The sequence below is a fragment of the Taeniopygia guttata genome, chromosome Z, assembly GCF_048771995.1.
Source record: "Taeniopygia guttata chromosome Z, bTaeGut7.mat, whole genome shotgun sequence".
Taxonomy (NCBI): domain Eukaryota; kingdom Metazoa; phylum Chordata; class Aves; order Passeriformes; family Estrildidae; genus Taeniopygia; species Taeniopygia guttata.
This window is the reverse complement of record NC_133063.1, coordinates 31,469,216-31,490,743: the sequence shown is the minus strand read 5'-3', so window position 1 is coordinate 31,490,743 and position 21,528 is coordinate 31,469,216. Positions and strand designations below refer to the sequence as shown.

At 38.1% G+C, this 21,528-nt stretch overlaps 1 protein-coding gene across 8 annotated transcripts in view; it reads left to right on the top strand.

Annotated features, from left to right (window-relative positions):
- COMMD10 (COMM domain containing 10) overlaps nucleotides 1-21,528 on the top strand; it is a 155,074-nt gene that overhangs the window by 106,770 nt on the left and 26,776 nt on the right. For 4 of the 8 annotated variants that reach the window (XR_012053105.1, XM_030259075.4, XM_002189759.6 and 1 more), the window contains 2 exons: nucleotides 2,546-2,605; nucleotides 3,230-4,830. The exons of the other annotated variants lie outside the window; for them this stretch is intronic. Coding sequence is in view for 3 of the 4 variants with exons in the window: in XM_030259075.4 (XP_030114935.1) it covers nucleotides 2,546-2,605; nucleotides 3,230-3,268 (99 nt within the window). In the remaining variant the exon portion in view is untranslated. Of the gene's footprint in view, nucleotides 1-2,545; nucleotides 2,606-3,229; nucleotides 4,831-21,528 lie in introns of those variants that run through there. 8 annotated transcript variants of the gene reach the window in all.

Sequence of the window (21,528 nt, the reverse complement as noted above, 5' to 3'; positions counted from 1 at the left end):
GCAACATCTGAAAACTTGTATGTGCAGATAAAAGAAGTCAGCTTAGCTGTACTTTTCATAAATAGGTTAAGGCTTTGTCTGCACACAGTGATATTTAATTAAGTAAGTAAGCTGAAAGCGATTTTTTTCATCCTGTGTTTTAGTTACGGTTGAAACATTATTGGGGTTTGTAATTTTATATGCTTATCTGAGTAAAATTCCATTAAGTATATTAGGAGTTTGCCTGCTCTGGGGGTTTAGCAATATTCTATCTATACAGTCATTTTTAAGACAATTTTACTGAGTAATTGAAGAACTGGATGGTAACCTAGTCCTGTGGCACACAGTTTTAATTGCACTTGTTTATATTCACACAGAATAAAGCAAATAAGTAAATAATGGATATCTCAACTAGAAATGGGGGGCCATCAGCTACCTGGGACATAGGGTTTTTTTGTAGGGATCTAGTTATGATACAATGTTTTTGTAATTTGTATAGGAACTCCTTACCACATAATAATGATAATTTGCCACCATCCTTAACAGACTCATGCTACTGAGAAATTTAATATAGAAAAGTAACATTTTTAACTGGTGCCATACTTCTGCATAGGTTTTTTTGTACACCACTCTCTGTTGAAGTGGTGTAATAGATGTACCAGCTTTTTACATATAGAAACAAATGTGTTTTAGCAGATGATTAAGTGCAGATAAACAACATATTTCATACAATATTGTTATACCTCTATTCCATTGACACTCCTACTCCCACCCCAGATCAGAAATACAGCCTGGCATACAAGGCATGCTTTCTTTTAGATCTCCACAGACATTTGCCTGCCACAATCCAACATAAATTTTATCCTAGTTATCAGAGTATGATTATTAAATAATAATGGGAAGAGAGATCTCATTCTTTTCATAAAGCAGAGTGTTTTGTGGGTTTTTTTTAAGTGTAAAAAGAATCTGAATTCAAGGGTCTACGCTTCTTTTCATTTGCATACTCTATCTTCTAACAGTAACTAATGTAGTTAGAAAATGTGAAAGACTAGTGAGAGATAGAGAGAATTGATTGTGCTTGCTGATCTGAAGTAGTACTAGAAGATGCCCAACTTGAGTGAGACACGGAGATTGGAGAAATAAGATCTGATGATCAGAGGTCATTCTCTGCCCCTCTCTGGAGGCATTGCATAACTGTCATATCAAAATGCAGCAAACGCCCCTTCCAGAAATCATTCAAGAAATGATCCAAGCTACTAATTGTGACTGATAAACTTTTAAGATACAAGATATCTCCCTTTTGCTGAACCTCCTCTTTTCAGTTCTGATTCCTTCCATTCAGTTGCCAAAATCCTTCTAGGAAGGCAAATGCCAAGCAAACATCTCAGCTGAAATGGTAGATCCCTTTCCTATTAGTGTATCTTTCTTCTTTCCTCTACCCACTTTCTCATGTGAAAAAACCCTTATTTGCTTTCTTTTTTGTTTCTTAGCTGTTAGAAAGCCTTTAAAAATGCTTTTACTTCCCTGTCATGGCATTATGCTCTTTGGAGGGAGGATCAGCTGGAGTCATGGCAAAGAAAACTGCTGTCCCGGTAGTTTTATTTTGTATTCACCATACGATTCACAGTATTGCATTGTTCCTTCCCAGAGGGGGAAGATTGGTCTCTCATGCAAATCACTGGTCCTTTTCTAGGCTTTTGTAGCCGCCCTGAAATTGTTGGAAGGGATCCTTCTTTCTGCAGAGTGAGAAGGAGGAATTGCACCAGACAGGCTGGCCCCAGTTATTTTATCTCTTTCCTGTGTCTTTTACAGCTCCTTTTGAGGAGCAGGCACCAGGCAGTATCTATACTGTGTTCCCAGGGCTTCTGCTGGTCTTTTGCATTTGGTGTGCCAAATTCAGTGACATTGCTAAGATTGGAATTGTTAAATTAATGAATGGAAATATCAGCTCTATGCCTCTGCAGTACATTAATAGCTGTGCCAGTTCAATCAAATACACTACTGACTACCATTTGTGAAATGGTATTTACCAGAACTTAGATGGACTGCTAGAAAGATGAATGTAATCTTTCATTTTAGTCTGACTTAAAAATAAGGTAACTAAATTCTTTACATAGATTATTTTATTACTGTTCTTCACAGGAGGAGAATAAATATACTGGTAGATTTGAATTCTTCACTTAAATGACGTATCCATATATGAAGAACATAGTAGTAAATAGAAGGAAAGTAACCATAATCTTTCATATAGCTTAATCTCATATTCTGATTTAATAGAATTAATGTTGAAAAGAGAAATGAAGAAAAAAAGAAAAGAAAAGAAAAGAAAAGAAAAGAAAAGAAAAGAAAAGAAAAGAAAAGAAAAGAAAAGAAAAGAAAAGAAAAGAAAAGAAAAGAAAAGAAAAGAAAAGAAAAGAAAAGAAAAGAAAAGAAAAGAAAAGAAAAGAAAAGAAAAGAAAAGAAAAGAAAAGGAGAAAAGAAAGAAAAAAAGAAAGAGGGAAAGAGAAAAAGAGTATGCTTATTCCTTTTTTTTTTTTTTAATTTGTTTTTTCTTTCTTCTTTACAGAACCTGAAAAAGGTGTTTGTAGAATTTAGCCATCAGGAGCTGTTTGAGTTCTACAACAAGGTCTGTAGATTTTACAATACTATAGTTTCTTTGTAAACACCTTATGCTGCTCAGCAGGAAATGTTGCCTATATCAATTAAATCTAATAAAACTGGAAAAAAGGGGTCTAACTGAAATTAAGGCTGTTGGATTCCTTTGATCACATAAGCCATTTTCAAGAAGAGCCTGTGCATTCAACTTTGGAATAGGCAGGGTTTAGGTCACTGTAAGTGTACCTGGCAGTTACATCAGGAGGATTAGCTGATGACTGACAGTGGGGATCTCTCTGGAAACAGCACCTTCATGTTGCATCTTCAGTCAAGAGATGCTAGACTCGTAATCCAGTCAAAATGAACTCTATATTTTGTTTTCCTTGTTATTATGCATTGGAAATTCACAGAAAAGCATCTTTATGCTAAAGAGGTAATATTTAGAAAACTGTTTCTTTAAAATTTGAATATTTAAACAGCAGCAATGAAATCTAATAGCTTCATGTAGAAACAAATATTCATGAGGATTTTTATATTGGTATACAAATATATTTGGTATGCATAGTTGAAGATATTGGATATTTCTGTTTGCATGTTTCTAAACAACACTTTATGAGTGGAGGGTTTTTTCTCTCTTTTTCTTTCCTTTAAATAGCTGGAAACTATACAAGCACAGCTGGATTCCCTTACATGATGTTTTTGAAGACTTATTTCTCCATCACTCTCCTGCCATCTCATTATTTTGAACTGAAGGTAGATTGCCAAGCTGCGTTTCCTGAAGGATTCAGCACAGGTTGTTTCTTGTAAAATTATGTGGCTTACCTGCTTTTCAGACCAGTACCACTAGCTAAGAGTCTGTGTCATGGGTCTGCAGATTCTAATGGACTTTCTCTTGTTTGCTTAGCAGCTGTGAAGAATGTCATCTTTACTTACAGTGGGGAAACACCCTGCCCACTCCCTCTGCCCCACAGATAATGCTACCCTGCTTCAGAAATATTTTTTTCATTTTATTATGCATGTTACTTGGTTCCGGTAGAAACTTGCATGTTAGCGAAAGACCAGAAAAAAAAAGCTTTTTTGTAGACATAATTATAGAAGTTGCTTACAACTTCTATACACAGCTAATAAAGTCTCTATCCTTTTAAAATAATATTCACACAATTGATAATGCTTGTTGCAGATTTGTCAAATTCAGAATTTTGAAAGTTTATTTTGGGGCTAGTCACACTTCATTTCATTATCTTTGTTCTATTTTGGTTTGGTAGGGTTTTTTCTTTGAAATAATCAAAAACATCTCTGATTTCGGTGTTTACTCTTGGCACTAAAAATAAACATGGCTTCTTAGCACTGCGTGCCCACTAATGAAAATCTAAGAAGTGTGGTGTATAACTGAGGGGAGAAATCTCAAAGTATAAAACAAAAAATACTGAAATGATCTGACAGATTTCTGAAAGCTATGTTGATTCTTCCTCATGCTCTTTTTACCATCAGCATTTTTACATTGAACAGGAAAAATTGACGTATAGTGATTAAAGGCCACCTTAGTCATACTTTCACCCACTAGTTCCAGATGATTCATGAGCAGCAGGATAAAGGTGAAAGTTGTCTTAGTTCTTGTTTGTTGCCATTTGTTGACAGGCAGCTTCTTGCTACACAGTATATAACCCTGGGCCTATAGAAGGTGAGAGGAAATTTGCCTGTTTGGAGATTTAAGAATTTTTTTCTTCCTGATGCCTACATCAGGAATGGTTAATACCAGCCTGCAGTTTCTTTCTGTAGCTTATTTGCTCATGACTGTAGATATAAGTATAACCAAAGTGTATGTTTTGAATAGCTGATTCCCCTGAATAGTTTAGGTCCTCTTGATAGTAAAAGGCTTTTAAAATAATGGAAATTTAGAGTTAGAAGGAAAATTAAGCTTAGTAGGCCCTGAAAAAAAACCACCCTGCAAACATGTAGGCCTTATACCTTGCTAGAACTGCACCTGTGTAGCTAGTACATGATAAATGATATAATTGTTAGATGTGATGATTGTTTAGTAATTAAATACAATTACTGTTTAATTGTAAGAATAATCATGAGAAACTGTGGTCAGGGGCCTGAGAAATATAGAACAATATAAGTTTAATAATTAATATGTAAGTTATGTAACGATAGAATATAAGATACGTTCAGCTTGAAAGCCATGTCGGAGTCAGATTTGGGTCTGTACCCGATTCCCAGAGCTCTCAATAAAAGCACCTGCATATAATCATATCCCGTGATTATGTGTGTTCCTGAACGCTAACACTCTTGTGCCAGATTTCCCAATTTGTCGCTTTTTTGTGCCTTTTTGTTGCTTTGTTGCTGTCAACTCTAGAATACTGTGAGGTTTTCAGAAGCTGTCCAAGCTGAAAAGTACTAGATTCAGATGATAAAGACATTAACAGCCTATGTGTGAATAAAGGGCATTGAAGAGAAAACACACATTTACCATAGTTCTTAGCTCTTAAAGGAAATGCCAAATTATACTCTACTGCTCTGGTACAGTATCACTGTTACTGTAGAAAAAGAAATTAGTCACCTGGAAGAAGAAATGAGTCACCACTGACCAGCAGAATATCCTCAGCTATCCACTATAGCTTGGGAGGCTGGTTGCCAAAATCACGTTGTGTCATAAGCCCCTAGCACATATGCCTTATCTTCTGGAGATGCAGATGTCACTTCCTTGGTCTGGCTGTTTAACAAGAGCTTGGCAGATTGCTCATCTCACCCTGACTGGTGAGGTGTCTGCAGGTGGACACATCCCCACCATTCCCTTTGCTTGCTGACAGTAGCAGTGCTTTGTAGTTAGTGCAGCTGGGGGAATGCCCTTCTGCATGACATGTCTTCTCTACCAGTCTTGTGGCACAGTATGCTTTGTGCAAGAACACTGCTCTTGAGCCTTTTCTCGGAGTTTCCAGAGCTTATGTTCTGGAAGTCAGGTCTGAAGTGAGTTCAGACTTTCCTGTATGGATACGGGAGTGGATACAGGACATACTAAGGCAGTTGTGTGAGGGGTTTCAGTTATCCTTGTGAATGTAGGCAGTGATTGATGAATCCTGGAGGAGGAGGTGAAGGCTGAAGTTTGGAGAGCAAGAGGCATTGGAGAAAAGAGCAGGCACATCTTAGAAAAAGAAGTCAGGATAGGAAAAATGAAGGCGAGGACAGAGAAATGGATATCCCAAGGATGGAATCGGATGTTGGAAAATGCCAGGAGAGAGCAGAAACACTGGAAAAGATGACAAAAGTATATATACAAAGAAAATATTAGGCAGAGGGGGAGGAAACCTTACAGAAAAGTGAGAGGAAAATTGGGAAATCAGAGTAAAGCAGAATTAGCTATGGAAACTAGCCAGTTGTATAACTGCATCTAGTATTTCAAACTAACCCAGAACTGCCAACTGTGGTGCAAAGTTGACCAAGATGAAACTGCGTGATAATGAAATACAGATTTTAAATCTAGCTTTAATAGGAAATATTTTAAAAATCATAAAATTATGTTGAAAGAGAAGAAAATGCCTAAGGTTGCAGTAATTTTGCAAGATTTATTTAATGCTTATCTTTGTTTGCAGATGACTGAAAAGATTTATGATTTCTTTACAGCGGCTGCCTTTTATTTTTTACTAACTGTACTGAATTCTTAGTGTCAAAACAGTGGTTACCTTTAGTCAAGGACTGCTGAGAAATAAACATTTAGTTTAAAAAGATTTTTCTGTATGTAATGGGAAGCTTTGGGGTTGTACATTGTTATGGAGCAAAGGCATAACCTGTACCATCTTAAAGAGGAACACTGCCACTTAAATTTAAGTGCTACTGACTAAGGAGAGAAAATTGGCTAACTGAGAAAGAGCAGAAGACTTTGTGACATTTTGTTAGGTCTTGCAGAAAAGAAGGGTTTTATCCTGGTTGCTTATCTCTGGGTTTGTGAGGACCTGGAGAGGGGAAGATTATTCTTCTCCTAGAGAAGCTGTCTCTGCTTGGTTTGTATAAAGTCCTGGTGTCTCAGAAATACCAGTGAACAAGAGGAAAAATAAGCACTGGCACAGACTGGGTCATTGGTGGGTAGATCTGCCTGAAGTGCCTTAGGGGTGTCAGAAAGAAAAACACTTCTGGGAGGAAGGCACCATGTACACTACACAAAATGACCACACCAGGCTGGTGTGAGAGCCTGGATAGGTGTATGCATTCTGAAGGTGTTAAAGCTTTGGTTATGGGTACTGGTGAAAAACAGAACAGTGAGTCTCAGTGCTATTTTGAATAGCCCTGAGAAAAATTTTGAAATTTTTTACTGCAGAAAACAAAAGGGATGCATCCCATGCCCTTTCCAGTTTAGGATCCTATCATACTGGCCTTATTATTCTTGGACATGATCCAGATTTAAAATTACCAAGGCTTTACATAGTGTTGAAGGAAGATATGTGCAGAGATTTATTGAACTCTAAAACTGGAAATTGGAATGAGTAAGAATAATTAAATCTTCTTTCAGATCTTTCAGTGCATTTTAAAATAATTTGATTCATCTTTGTTCAGACATCAAAGGCAGCGTTTTCTGTGACTATACTTCTTTCAAAACTATAATGTAAAAGTCTGCCTCAAATGGACTGTTGGCAAAAGAGGAAATATTTTGATTCAGGTGTAACAGTAATATTTTGATGTGAAGATTTGGAGTTCTGGACATAAGGGAAAGCCAGTTCTCAAACTGCCTCAAAACCACCAAATTACTGGTGAAGAGCAACACTTGTACATCACTGAGGAAAACCAACACTAATGGCACATTAATGCTTGTTGAGTACAAATGCATTATATTATCTTTGTCCAGTTCAGACTCAGACATGTAATTCCTGTTTTTTAAGCAAATACAAAATGTTTGTAAGTTTTTGCATTTTATTTTTGTTGAAATAAAATCAATAATTATAGAAATATAGCTTTGCTGTCTAAAATTTTGACTAACTGCCAAACCTGTTTTGGCTCTCCAGAGTAGGCTTTCAAATTCTCCTTTAATCTGTGGGTTTGCTGACACACAAATTTTTAGTAATGACCTGCAGCTTTATTTCTGCAGTCTGATTTTAAGGGCTCTGAAGTCTTGTTCTTCCAAAGCATGAAGAATTTACTGACGTGCTAATTCTTACCTTGGTCAAAGGAAGAAAAGTGGTTATTGTTATAAAGTAGTATAAGCACCCCTTCACGTTTGTACATATTCTCATATTCTTGATTCCAGCATTATCCATAACATTTCATTCCTTGGCTGAATTGGCATATCATATTTTCAAATATTATGAATTCTCTCACATTATGGTAAAATAATGACACAGCTGAGTGATGTCTGCTGACCAGTAAATAAGTATCACAGCATTTTGTGTTATAAGCTTTTATAACTTATTTGACCAATGAAAATGAGTAATGTTTTGAGCTACTTTACTGTGTGGAAGTTCCTTTTCTTTGGAGCCCAAATGAATAACAGTGATTTTGAGTAGGTGTGTAAACCACAGTGCTTGTGACTGGTACACTATTGATGGTGTCTCATTAAGATAAACTAATAAGATCCTTTTATCTGCAATGGCATAAGTTGATTTCTAATTTCCATATAAATTAATCAGTTTTGTTAGATCTTCCCTTGGTCTCCTTAACTGTTGATCAAACCAAATAATATGCTGTGATTTTAACTGAAATAAAGTGTTTAGAGCATCCCTTCATCCCCTCGTTATTTTATTTTTCAAGAGATAAAAACTACTGGTCTGTTACAAATCAGATAGTGTTCATCTGTGTTCAGCTATGCATCCAGGAAGCACTTGCTCCTCTCACTTAGAGGGATTAGTCTTTTCTCTATTGAAATCAAAATATATTTCATGGTTATCTAATGTTTTCTCCAATTATTGAAATCATAGGAAGGCAATTTGGAGTCCTACACATGTTGGAAGCATAACTGTCTTGTCCAGCTGTTCTAATAAGATGATCACCTTTTTAGAGTACTTTCAAGTACTTTCTTTTCATTGGTGTTAAACATTAATTGCCCCTTTATGGTAATATAAAACATGTATTCAAGAAAATGTGGATGCATGTAGCACCTGTCTCGGAGATGGCTGTGCAGATCCATATAGGCCAGCACAGGCGGCTGTGGAGTACTAGTTCTGGGACTGGACACATTGGAGTGGCAGATTAGCTCGTTTGGAATTCACCCTCTGGTCATTCAGGACAAGAGAAGGAAGGAGGAAGCAGCACTCTCTGGACAGTACAAAGAAGATTCCTCACACCTGCACTGTGTTGGAAGGATCATCCCCACAAGGGTTAATATGAAGAGCTCTGTATATGGGTGAGCTGCCTTTATTTCATTTAGTTCTCATCCATGGTTTCAGTAAGTAGGGTAGCTCTTTAATTAAATTGCATCTTTAATAAATAGCTCTTTAATAAATTGCAGCATGAGAACACTGTGCTTTTTCTGTCATGTACTTGTCCGTTTTTCTGCTTCCAGAGTTAAGAAATGCTTCTTTGTTAAAAAAAGAAAAAAATCTATTTGATTTAAGAAATTATGCCGTTAACTGTATAGTAAGTATTTAAAATAATATTTGCATTCTTGTATTTTTTTCTGATTTCAAAGTGTTTGTCATAGCCAATATCCTTGCTAGCAGCAGAGAATGAATGTCAGTGAGGTCAGTGAATCCCAGGGACTGAGGAAAGGACCATGTCTCCTGTTCCTTGCACTCCTCCATGTTGAGCCTGTTGGGGCAGCTCAGGCTGTGCGGCTTTGTTTTCACCTCAGACTGCCAGTTAAATTGTCGCTACCTCTTTCCTGAATAACAGTGCATCAGAACAGCTGACTGCATTGGGGAAAAACTTAAGTCAGACTATGTGTTGTTAGCTTAGCTCTTTACTCTGGAAGGGATGAGAATATTTTCTTCATGCAAGCTGCAGTTCTGCCCAGGTCTCCTCTCTGTAAGGAATGAGGTCAGGGTAGTGCTTTGCACATCAGACAAATCACTGATATCTCTGTCAGGAGCCATGCCTTGTGATGGTAGATCTCCATCATCTGCTCTTCTAATTCCTAGCAAATTCTTCCTGCTTCTAGCTCATTCACAGTGTGGAAAGAGGCACCACAGGCCTCAAGAACAGAAAAGGATCTTTCTCTTGCTTCATCAAGGCTCCCAAGATGATCCCTACTCCTCTTTCAGGTCAGTGTTCAGTACAGTTCCAGGTAGTATCCTACCTATGAGCTTTTGTTGAGGTTTTCTCATCACCCCAAATTTGAAACTGACTTCGAGAAATGTCTAGAAAAGATCTGTATGAAAAGTCAAACAAGACCAGCCTTTCAGAATACTCCCTTTCAGGGGTATTATTCACTATTTGGCCATTTCTGGAACAAACTCTGTGTTCAACTAATCAATTATAAAATTTATTCTTTGCAGCCAAACTGCCTACTTGAATAAAATTATCATTGTTTCCCCACATCATCCGTATGGATTGCATCAAACTAAAATATCTTTGGAATTGGATTTAGGAGGACAACGGAAGTGAAGTACTTCAGATAAATGTAGAAAAAAATGAAACCTATAAGTATGAGCTGATACCTTCAGAGCTGTGTTCACTCACTGTCTGACAGGATGAATGGCTGTGATCCCAGTTTCTTAGGTAATCTGACAGTAATAATAAAAAAAAATACAATAAAAAGATATAATGAGATATATAAATATAAAAATATATATAATATATATATGATATAATAAAAAAACACCCTAGTTAAAATATATATATAAAGACTAAAAAGTACACAAATAAGCAAAGCAGAGTCTCTTTTAATCAAAAGAACATAGTATGTCACTGAGGATACTTGAAGTGAGAAGTTTTCTCAGGTCTTACTTGGAACAGCACAGACTGTGTGTAATCCTCATTGCAGTACCCAGTAAGTGACTTGGAGTGCTTTTAATGTCCTCCTGCAACTGAGCTGCATCTCCCCATATCATGTCAAATGTCACCCCTGCATCTACCCATTAAAATCTGTTTGGCAGCCTACTGATTGACTTCTTTGGGTCTGTAGTCAAAAGAAGGACAGTCTGGGTGCTCTTCTCTATGTCAGGACAGAAGATACAAGGTCATGAATTAACTCAAGCACTGATGGGCAGTACTGCTCTTAACTGCTTCTGCAAACAGCACCCAAATGGGAATGCAAAGCATCTCAAGTAATTTTAGTGCCCTTCTATCTGAACAGGCTGTGTTTGCTAGGGTTGATAGAAAAGGTTTTGGGTGGGCGAGTATCACCAACTTCAGTTGGTAAGTTTTAAGATCCATTCTGTGTCTGAGAACAGAGAAGTTCTAAATTAATATTTAGTTGAAATACTCAATATGAAGGAGAAGCCAAAGGTGGAGCTTATTCTGCTGCCTGGAGCAAAGTTCATGCTTTAACCACTATGTTAGATGAATAAAATCTACCCTTGAGTTCCTTCCAGATGGGTCTGCATGTGAATGTGTAAAATTATCTGAGCAAGAGGTCATATCCCAGTGGTATATTGATTTCAGCATGTTGGAAGAAAGGAAATCTCCTATTAATCAACCTTATTCCAGTGTGCAAGGTCACAAAGCATGAACTTGGTACCTTATTCTGCGTTTCATAGCCCTGCCTAAATCAAATCCAGGCTGCAGACATGACTGTACTTTTTACTTGCCAGAGTAGCCCCGTTGTCATAACTATCTTCAGGCAGGTGATTTTGGTGGTTTCAAATCAGACAGAGCATTCAGCTGCCATGTTAGCCCACTTCTGCATCCAAGGTATTAGTCCTTGAAAATTCAGCCCTTGAGAGTTCTGTCAACCTCCAGATAAAGCAACCATATCTCTTGTATAAAAAGATACAAGGGATCTTCTTATCACTTGTATGAAGATCTACTCCACCTCTTGGCTATCAATATATATGTGTGTATATATATGTATGTATGTATGTATGTATGTATACACACACACACACACACACACATATATATGCACACATCTTTTCAGAAAACTTCTGATGACTTGGTGACCAGTCAAAGATTCTATGGATTTTGTTGCATAATCTCTTCTCCCTTTCTACTTATATTTCTCCTGTATTTAAAAGCCGATTTTTCACCCAGTCTGGGAATACAGCACAGCAGTAATCCCCTGGTATATGGACATAAGCTTTTAAGACACTTTGTTTTCTAGAAGAGCCTGCTTGGAGGAAAAAAAACCAAAAAAAAACAACAAAAAAGGAGTTGATTTCCATAGATTTATATTAGCTTAGTATAAATTGAATAGTTGTCCATGCCTCTGCCCAGGTACAAGTTAGCTGAAATCCTGCTATTATGCATCATGCTAACAGCACATTATCTGAAAGATGCAGATACCTATCTGTAGTCACTAGTTTTTAATCCATCAGATTACATAAACATGATCTCTGAGGACAGTTATAAGCCCCAGTCATAAAAATTATGCATCCCACTAAATCATGAACTGGAATTCTGGTTCTCCTTTGGATTTTGTGAAAACCTTCCTCCAAACTCACCAGTTTCTTCTTTGACTTCTTTGCTGATAGATTCTATCTTTTATTGATTTTACCTTAGCTCACTGAGCTAACTAGTTTTGGTCACAATTTTCCCTACACTCTTTAAGTTGAAAGTAATGTTTTGCCATGTTCTTTCCCTATTTGCTACATATGTCTACTTTTCAAAAGAAGGGTCAGGAGTTGCCATTTTTCTGTCAACAGTCCTCTGCTGGTGTGCACTTTTGAAGAACTTAGTACAAACCTTAAAGTCAATAAAAATCATCCACAAATAGGTTAGACTGTATAAAATTGCACTATTCATCACAGTGACACTCAAGGTCACTACTGGTAATATGGGGAAGTGGTGAAATAAACCAGCTAAACAACTGAGAAGATCAAAAAACAGTAAAATACAGAAAAGAGGAAAGTTCAGTACAATTCAGTTCAGTTTAGTTCAGGAAAGGGAAGGAAAGGAAAACATCGCTGGACATTTAGACACATGGGGCACATATCTAATCCACCTTTATTAGATAATCGGTCTTACTACAAAACTAATGTTTCCCTTGCTTCTTTAAGTGATCGTGTAACCTTTTACTCTACAGATGTTTTGATGCATTAGCAAGAAGATCTTTCTGTTATCTGTAACCACAGTCTGTTTATGTGAGTACACAGTGGTTTTCAGTCACTTCATTGGAAAGTAAATAGGTCTGATAATAATGTCTGAGACAATGTGGAATAGCCTTATAAATTCATTTTACTATCTATAAGGAATGATGAGAGTATTATGTTCAAAAGTACAGAAGGTTGAAAACATTAATGCTTCAGAAATACAAGTATTTGAAACTTATAATCAGAAGGGCAGCGTGAAACATAGCATGGCAAAAACCACTCAGAATCTTGTCTACAAGCCTGATGAGATTTATGATCCATGGTCCTGGCCCATGCATTTTGCAATGCTGAAAAAGCAAACACAAGGTAATGGAAAACAATTATGAGTCATTCGTTTACTTCAGAGGTGATTAATATGACATGGTCAAGTTAAATCCTCTGAAATGACAGCAGCTATATTTTCCATTGATGGGTTTTGTAAGCATGTGTTTGATACTCTTCCACAGGGGATTTTAATTTCCTGCTGAAAGATATAGTTCATGATCAAAACAAGGTATACATAAATACTGACTGCTCAGCTTGTAAGACTGATGGTTTTCTTATCAGCAAATGATAAGAACACAGAACATCTTCAGTTTTATTATACAAACAATTCTGAAGAAAAAGTACGCGGAAGTGAATTGGAATATTCTAATGGACTAGGCCGCAAAGCATCTAATAGCATCTCATCAGACCACCATATTCCTGGTCTGTGTGTACTCACATTTAAAATATTTGTTGCTCTAAAGGAAAGAAAGAGTGGCACTCAAAAACATAGGCAACAAAAAGGATGAGCTCAAAAACTACAGAGGTCCTTGGAAATGCTGCCAAATAAAACTATCTAAAGCCCACATCCACACAATTGGATTGTCGCTTTGTCACTGTGCTTGCAAGCATTATTGAACCCTGATCTGGCTCCCAGTACATATTTGCAAACCTATTGGTGTGACTGCACAAACTTACATTAGTCTCTCAGTAGTTTCCCTTGATGTGTGTCACTTAAGGTGAGCTTAAGAGCTTAAGACTGTTTTTCATCCAGTTTGTCTCCAATTTCTGATGGGAAACATATCCTAAGGGTACTTTGCCACTACCCCAGCACTTCAGTCCTAAAAGGCCTCCATTCAGACCTTGGATTCCAGTTTTGTGTGTGCTAAGTTAGCCCAACTCTTGTATTGCCTTTCTCAGTTTCAGCAAATCCTTAGTTGTATGGGAGCTGAGCCCAGAGTTCCCCTCCAGTGTAACTGAGCCTAGTTTTGTGGGTAGGCTGGATGGAAGTGTTATGCAGAAGTTATTTCAAATTTTGTCTACTCTTACCTGTCATCAGGATATCAACTCTTAACTCACATCCCCTTTCCATGCTTAGAAAGGCAGAAGATATGAAACTAATTTTTGGTTTGAGTGCAGTTGTATCCTAAGTTCATTCACAAATTCAGGGATTGTCCTACCACTCAAAGCTTGATGTGAGTGTGTTCCTTGGGATATGAATGCCACCCAGACAAAGTCTGTTCACTCCTTGTTTCACTCCTTTTTCTTAATCTCAGAGGCAGATGAACTCAGGGTTATGTACATTCACATACACAGATGTGTCTTGGTTCACCATGCCACTGTAGAGGGATATATCTGTATTGAATTAACCATTTGCAGACTTATTTAGCAATTTTATGGTCAGTTTTTTCCTTGGAAAATATTGAAAAAGCTCAGTGATCTCAGTGTTTACCTGACAGTTTTTGGATACTGTAATTTTGGCATTTGGAAATGTATAACTCATTTATAATAAATTTTTAGGGGCACTTCAGCAGCTTGTTCCCACCCCATCAGCTCTGACTTTATCATTCTTTGCATCTTTGCCCCCTCCACTTTTTCCACAGTTTTGTTTTTTTTTTTTTTTCCCCAGACTTCACCCATAGCTACCTATATCCATATTCACCATATAGATATGTGTAGTGGTTGCTTGGGTTTCAAAGGGTCAATGCTGCTCCATTCTGTGTGGCAAATGAGCTGTTGGTTGTGGGAGGGGGTTTGGAAGATGGCCCCCCTGCTTTGCCTTGGGAGGCAACCGATGTATAACTTCCCACCTCCCCTGTTGGCAATCTTTTGTTGTCCCTTCCCTTCGTTCCTGTCCGTCATTGTGTAAACCTCTCCCCAGTTCTGGAAAGTTCTGTGCTCATTGTATCCCTATTGGTTCCTTCCCTGAAACCACTCCTTCCCCTTGTTCCCATTGGTTGTCACCCCGCCGCTTACCCTCTACTCCGCCCCTGGACCCTTCCCTCATTGGTTGTGTCCTACCCTGACCCTCCTACCCAGCCACTGTTATATTCCTCACCCTGCCCTGTGTTCGGGGCTCTCAGAGCTAGCTACCCTCCTCCTTCACTCTCCGATTCACCTTTCCTCACCTTAACCCTCACGGAATAAAGCTGCCTGAGAGACATCCTGCCTTCGGTGGAAGCTCCTTCTTTACTAGCTATCTGGCTTCTGGAGGACCTGACCCTGCGGCAAGCCAGGTGGTCCCAGGACCCCAGGGCCTCAGTTGGTAGCACTTCAGGAGCCGGTTTAGGGCTTAGTGGCTGTGGAAAGGTGAGAGCTGAGTAAGCAGGTGGGGCTCAGCTGTTTCTGGCATGATTCTGCCATGTGGACTACGGTACTGTGACTCCTGCTTAAACCCCTACTAAAAGCCTGTGTTTATTCTGTAGGTAAATTCATTTTCCAAGTCACCATTTCTCAGATTGCTCTCTGACACCTACTTCTTGTTCCCCATGGAGAGCTTCTGATACTAAATTTCTTTCAGTCAAGTAATATAATTTAGTATATTCTTTACACCAGCCCTGAGTTTATTGCGTCTTCACTTTGTCTTGTTCTCAGCTTACTCACTTACAGAGATAGTTCTTATTTTCTATCAGAATTATTTTTCAGGAACACATAGTGTGACAGATCTGAGGATTAAATTCCTTGGTAGTCTTCCAAGGTTTCCTGGTTTCCCAGTTCTCTATTGTAGATAAGGATCAAGATGCAAATCAGATTTTTTGTCAGGTCCATGTTAATCTCAGCTCTTGGGCTCTGATTTCTTGCTTTGTTGGAAAGTGTGAGATGGGTGAGTATATCCTCCTTTATTCACCTAACTATTTCTCTTATCTGGTATTTTTAGCATCCAGACAGTATAATTTGAGTTTTTTCCCATCCTCATTTCTCTTTGTTGTGTTTTTGTTTTGTTTTGTGGTATGGGTCCTTGTTTCTGTGTGTGACTTTTTTTTTCTTCCTTGTTTGTTTGTTTGTGGCTTTTTTACCAGCTTTCAGTGTAACTATTTATGCAACCTTTATTCTTAACTTTGATCTGATGGTTAGGAAGTTTGCTCTATTTTTGCAGGATCCTAAATACCAGATTTTAGACTATACTTACTCCTCTAGTACTGCTCTGTTACTCTCACAGTCCATAGAAGAATTGCTTTAAATGTGCTACCCACTAAAGATAAATATAGCTCTTAATTCACCTTTTTCCCAAGAGATAGCTTCAGGCTTTACAGAGATATAAAGTGATAGGGAGTTTCTCATAAAAGAGAGGCCAAAGGCTGCTTGAACTAAACCAAAGCGACATGGCATTTCAGTCCCAAAGATTTTTGCCTCTCCTTGTTGTAAAGACCTCAAATGAAGTCAAAGGACGAAACTGAATCTTGAATTTGTAGACACATGGTTACACACAACTTGCGGACAGCACTACAGAATATGGCCTTGCTGATGAAGTGTGAAGATAGCCAAGAAGCATCCCTCTGATGTGATGCCCCAGAGGGATAGCTTTTATGCTTCAGGAGTCTATAAAAGAACTTTGGCGCTTCTGTCTTTTTCTGAAGGACAGACAGTTTCTTGTGCTCACCTAAATTGTTTTTTATATCTTTTTAAATTGATATGAATCCATAACCTTAATCCTTGGGGTCTGTTGCTGATTTGGAGTTGGTACCAGGGTCAGAGGTGGGAGGATGGAGAAATTTTATCTGAGTGGAGTTCATTTCACCACAAAGTGCTATCAAATTATTTATCAAGTGTCACATATATGAAAGGAAGGGAAAAGAACTGTAGTGTTTCAGGGATCTGGCAATATCTAAGAGGGTCACAGAAAAGTAATAAATTGGACAGAAGCTAAACTATTACAGAATACTGTCTACTGCCTCTGTAAAGATCCATTCTAAAGGTATTACATCAGCTTAAATAGAGGGAGTACTTGCTCACAGCCCCTGGGTCTAGAAAGTTAAATGGTCAGGAGGCAGGAGGCAGATGAAAAATTATTTGCTTCTTTGAATTCCACCAACCTTCATCTCTGGAGTTATCTTAACCCATTGTAAAAACCTTAAAAAGTCAATATGTGACAGTGGTGTCTAGTAATTTAAGTAAAAAAGAAGAAGAGGATCTATTTTCTGACAGGAATAAAATTCACATACCAGGCAGTTTTTATTCTTTGATCCATAAACGCCCGGTATTCAAAGGACAGCTTCAGTGTCTGTCTCATTAGCTAAAATGGAGCCTAAATTGAAAGGGAAACAAAGGGTTTGTGTGTTTTGGTACATCTTTTAATTGTTATTAATATAGATAATCTATTCAAGGGAAATCAACCAAGCAGGCTGGCTCTTGGAGAGTGGATGTCTGAAAAGAATAGCAGTCACTTCCCAAGACTTCTGTTTTATAATCATACCCCTCCGTGAATACTAAAGATGTAGCTAATTGTGATAGTAAAACAAAATAATTGTATAAGAATTTACATTGTTAAAATATGAATAATAAGATTATGCCCTTAAATTCAGTTGAGATCCAGATTTGTTATGTAGAGTCTATTTTTAATAGTGTTTGTTATGTCTTTTGAATCCAGTTTTGTCCTCATTAGGGAACCAGGGGTGCTGCCACATAGGATTTCTTGAGGAAGAGATATCCAATGTCAGTTCCACAGCAAATGAAAATAGAAAATGGGAACACAGGCAGGTCAAAGCAGTGACATGCAGAGATACCTGGGCTAGGTGGGGTGCTGAAGGAGCTGCAGAAGATCAACACAGGATAATATATTTTGCTTCGCAGCAGAGTTGTGTAAACAGAAGCAGAAGCAGGTAAAGGTAGCTCTGAATAGGCCTGCAGTGAGCCATAAGGATGTTTCTCATTATTGCAATGTAATAAGAACCCTCTTCTGAAATTGTTTCCTCTGCTGTGTTGATACAGGGTTCACTTAGTCTTGGCAGTCTGGAAGATGTTGAAACAAGAATATTATTTTAGCTAAAATAATAGTTTAAGATTACAAATTTTTGGAGACCAGTGGTGACAAATTATTAATTTAGAACTTTATTAATTATTAATTTATTAATTTAGAACTATGAAAGAATAAAAGTCATTTGTGTTCTTCTTCTGCTCCTCTACTGGCCTCACCTTCTAGAACTTTGCAAGTCATTTTAAAACAATTTCCATTTTCTTTTCTTATATAGCTGGTCAGTCATGCAGGATTCAGTATTCTGTGTGGAGCAGTTTTTATTTGCACTTGAGTTTATCTGACTTGTATCTGACTTTTTATACTTTCTTTTACTTTTTGAATAGGATAGCTTGTACAATGACAAGAGTAAGGCAGTCCAGATACTGAAAGGGGCCTGTGGGTACTACTCTCCTGTGAAAAGAAATAATTCTGGTTTGAACTGAGACTGCTTACTTATTTGTCAAGCTTCCAGGAGGAAAGTGGCAGAAGCAAATGCTCTGACTGCTAAACTTCAGCTGGGTGCTATTCATCAGGATCATGTCATGCTAAGAACTGCCACAGAGCTCATTCTTAAGGTGACTCCTATACCTATTTTTTCCAAAACTACCACTGTCATCGTTTCTGTCTGGACCATACATATGGCAAAGAATAACTAAGGTGTGTGTCAGCTATCAGAAGACTTTTAAATATATCTCTAAAATGTACTTAAAGAAGAAAACCTTCAGATGTTTCAGACTTCCACTGGCTGTGTTTATATATCTGCATGCCAGATTTTGCCCACACTAGACAGAGACTTAGAAACCATCTATTTTAAGGCTGTAAGGCAAAAGAGAAATCTCCAGCAGAAGTGACTGAAGTCCCCACCAGACTTTATTTCCAGGTGCCTGGGCTGATGGAACGTGCTTTTCCTCGCAGGGAATCTGAAAGGCAGTTACCTGTTTTATAGACCAGTATAAGATAAGTCTGCAATGTTCAGCAGATATGGTGTCTGGAAGTAAAGACTCCTTGCTGTGATATCTGGTTAGTCACTGTACATTTAACCAGCAATCTGTAGGGTGCTTGCATAACTACTCATGCTTATCTTTAATGGGAGGAATAACATCTCTATTTCTTCTCACTCTTACCTGCTACCTCTGTGTAAACCTAGTATGTAGAAAGAAGCTAAGTTAGGAATGCAGGTGAAAAAGTACATGAGTTCTTCCAAAAGGCTTTTTTTCCCCCTTTCAATCTATTTTTTTGAAAACTTTTTTTTCTGGAGAGGGGCTGATGTGCATTGTCAATAAAATTGCACCTCTCAGCACTGAACAGGAACATGTAGAAGGCTCATGTGTCATGTCCCCCAAACATCACAATGAAAAGATGATGAACTTTTGCCTTCGCCACCAAAGGGAAGGGATGTTTTCATGCTGTGTAACCCATGGGCAGCTAGCAAAGTTAAAAACATGGTTTCAAATCTGCCAAGTTAGATTACAGATTCAATACTCACTTTTTAACTTTTAATCCAGAGTTTTCAGGGAACTTTCTTAGTAACTTTGCTGTGAACATCCTTCAGACTCTTTACACAGTCTGGCAGCTTGAGTGAGACACTGTCACTTGAGGTCATAAGTACATTAGACAGAGCAATGAAGGACTATATATATATATATTTTTTTTTTTTTTGTCTGTGTTTACTCTGTTGGGATGTTTGCTTTCTGTTCTATAAGCATTCTTTTGTTCAGTCTCAGCTACATTTTCTTGTTAAATATAAAGATCAGAAAGCTGACTCGTACTCAGATTCTTTGCTGAAATGAGATTACACAGGTTGTTTCAGAATTTCCAGAAATTAGACAGATTCCATTTGTTTCTTCTCAGAACAGATGGTAGAGTAGAAATTGAATCACTGAAGTGATAGTGGGAGAGAAGTTGCAGTGGGGAAAAAAAGGAAATTTAAGTGAAACTTTTCACACTTTCCTTTTTTTTTTTTTTTTTTTTTTGCTGATTCCCAGCTTTTGTTTTTTATGTGAAGAGTTTAATAGATCCAGCTTCAGATTTGTCTCCATTGTTCAGAGAACAATAAAATCAGATGGATAGAATCTAGAGTATTCTGTACTTTCACCAGATACTAAATGGATACTCGTAAAGAATTAGACTTTCACCTCATGAGTTAAGTTCAGGTCTATTTTAGTGGGCTGTTTCCTTCTTCATTCCTTGAAGTGACAGAGCTAAAATCAGGATTAATTCTCCCACTCTTTAAAATGAGATGGATGTATGAATTTAGCATGGAGTCTGAAGAAGGCACATCAAAGCCACCATCACTATCAAAACTGAAGCCCTGGATGAGAACTCAGTCTATTTCTAGATCATCCCTTTAAATTATTTCTGTGGAGATATTTTTTATTTATGCTTCTGTATTGTCTTTGTTGTGACAGTTGTGGGATCACAGGCCAGTGATCCCACCACTCAAAGAAATAGCTGGCATAGTGCAGTCACAGAGATGCAGGACTGTACTCTGGATACCAGCAGAAGAGGCAAAACTGAACCCTAAGCTGGTCTCTGTTGGGTTTGATTTCTTTTTATCAGTGGCTCTTGCACATGGCACAGATGATCCTGAGAGAACGCTTGAATCAGTGTGCCTTGAGTCTCTGTACCTGCAGCTCTTTTACTGACACCAACAAAATCCCAGAAATGCCTTGCTGCAGATGAGATGAATGAGAGATTTCCCCACTCCCCACTCCATAAGCCAGTAAATGCAGCAAGGGTTTTATTATTGGTTTTATTGAATGGCTCCTCTTAACATTCCATGCACAGAGCTGCAAAAGGCTGGAAGCTTATGTGCTCTGTGCAGGTGGCCACAAGCTCCTGCCTTCCACAGGCTTCCCTCAAACACATTGTGGGTGGGCTTTCCAGGCTGACCAGACATTCACTTCATGTTTAATGTTTTCTCCTTTTTTTGTTCATATCTCAGTCTGTGCTCTCTGCTATTATGTGCCCAACCTCAGCACGTTAGGCTCCTGATAAATGTCACCTCAATCCTGCAAGGGTCTCTAAGAAGCTGGGTGGGATACATGTGGCATAGGCACTTGGATACAAGGTTAGAGTTTTACTCTTGGAGTTTTTATCTTTCTTCACTTGATCTGTCTTGGCTTCCATCTGTGCTTTAAACTGTGCTTCTGGGTCACTTAAGTGGCACTTGGGTTGTTAATTAAACTTGTCCAACTGTTGTGTGGGGTAAGAGGTCTACATATGGTTAAAAAAAAAATCTATAAACTTCCAGGGACAGATTCAGCAAAGTACCTACAGAAAGTGCCTAATTGGAGAGATGTGAATAGCCCGACAGACTTCAGTGGGATTATGGATGCAATTAAAATTATACCTGCAATAAAATACCTGGCTGCACTGAAGTCTAGGAAGGGATTTCTCAGAGCTTCACCTGTCTTTCTGCAGCCCAAAGCCCTGGGTGGTTTCCAGGGCCTCATCTGCAGCCCCATGGGGTTGCAAATGCTAACGGCCATGCTGTGCTGTGCTGTTCCATTGGCCTCCCCAACAGCCAAATTTCATTTCAGAAACCACAGATCTAGGCTGGGAAGCAGACAGAGGTGAGAG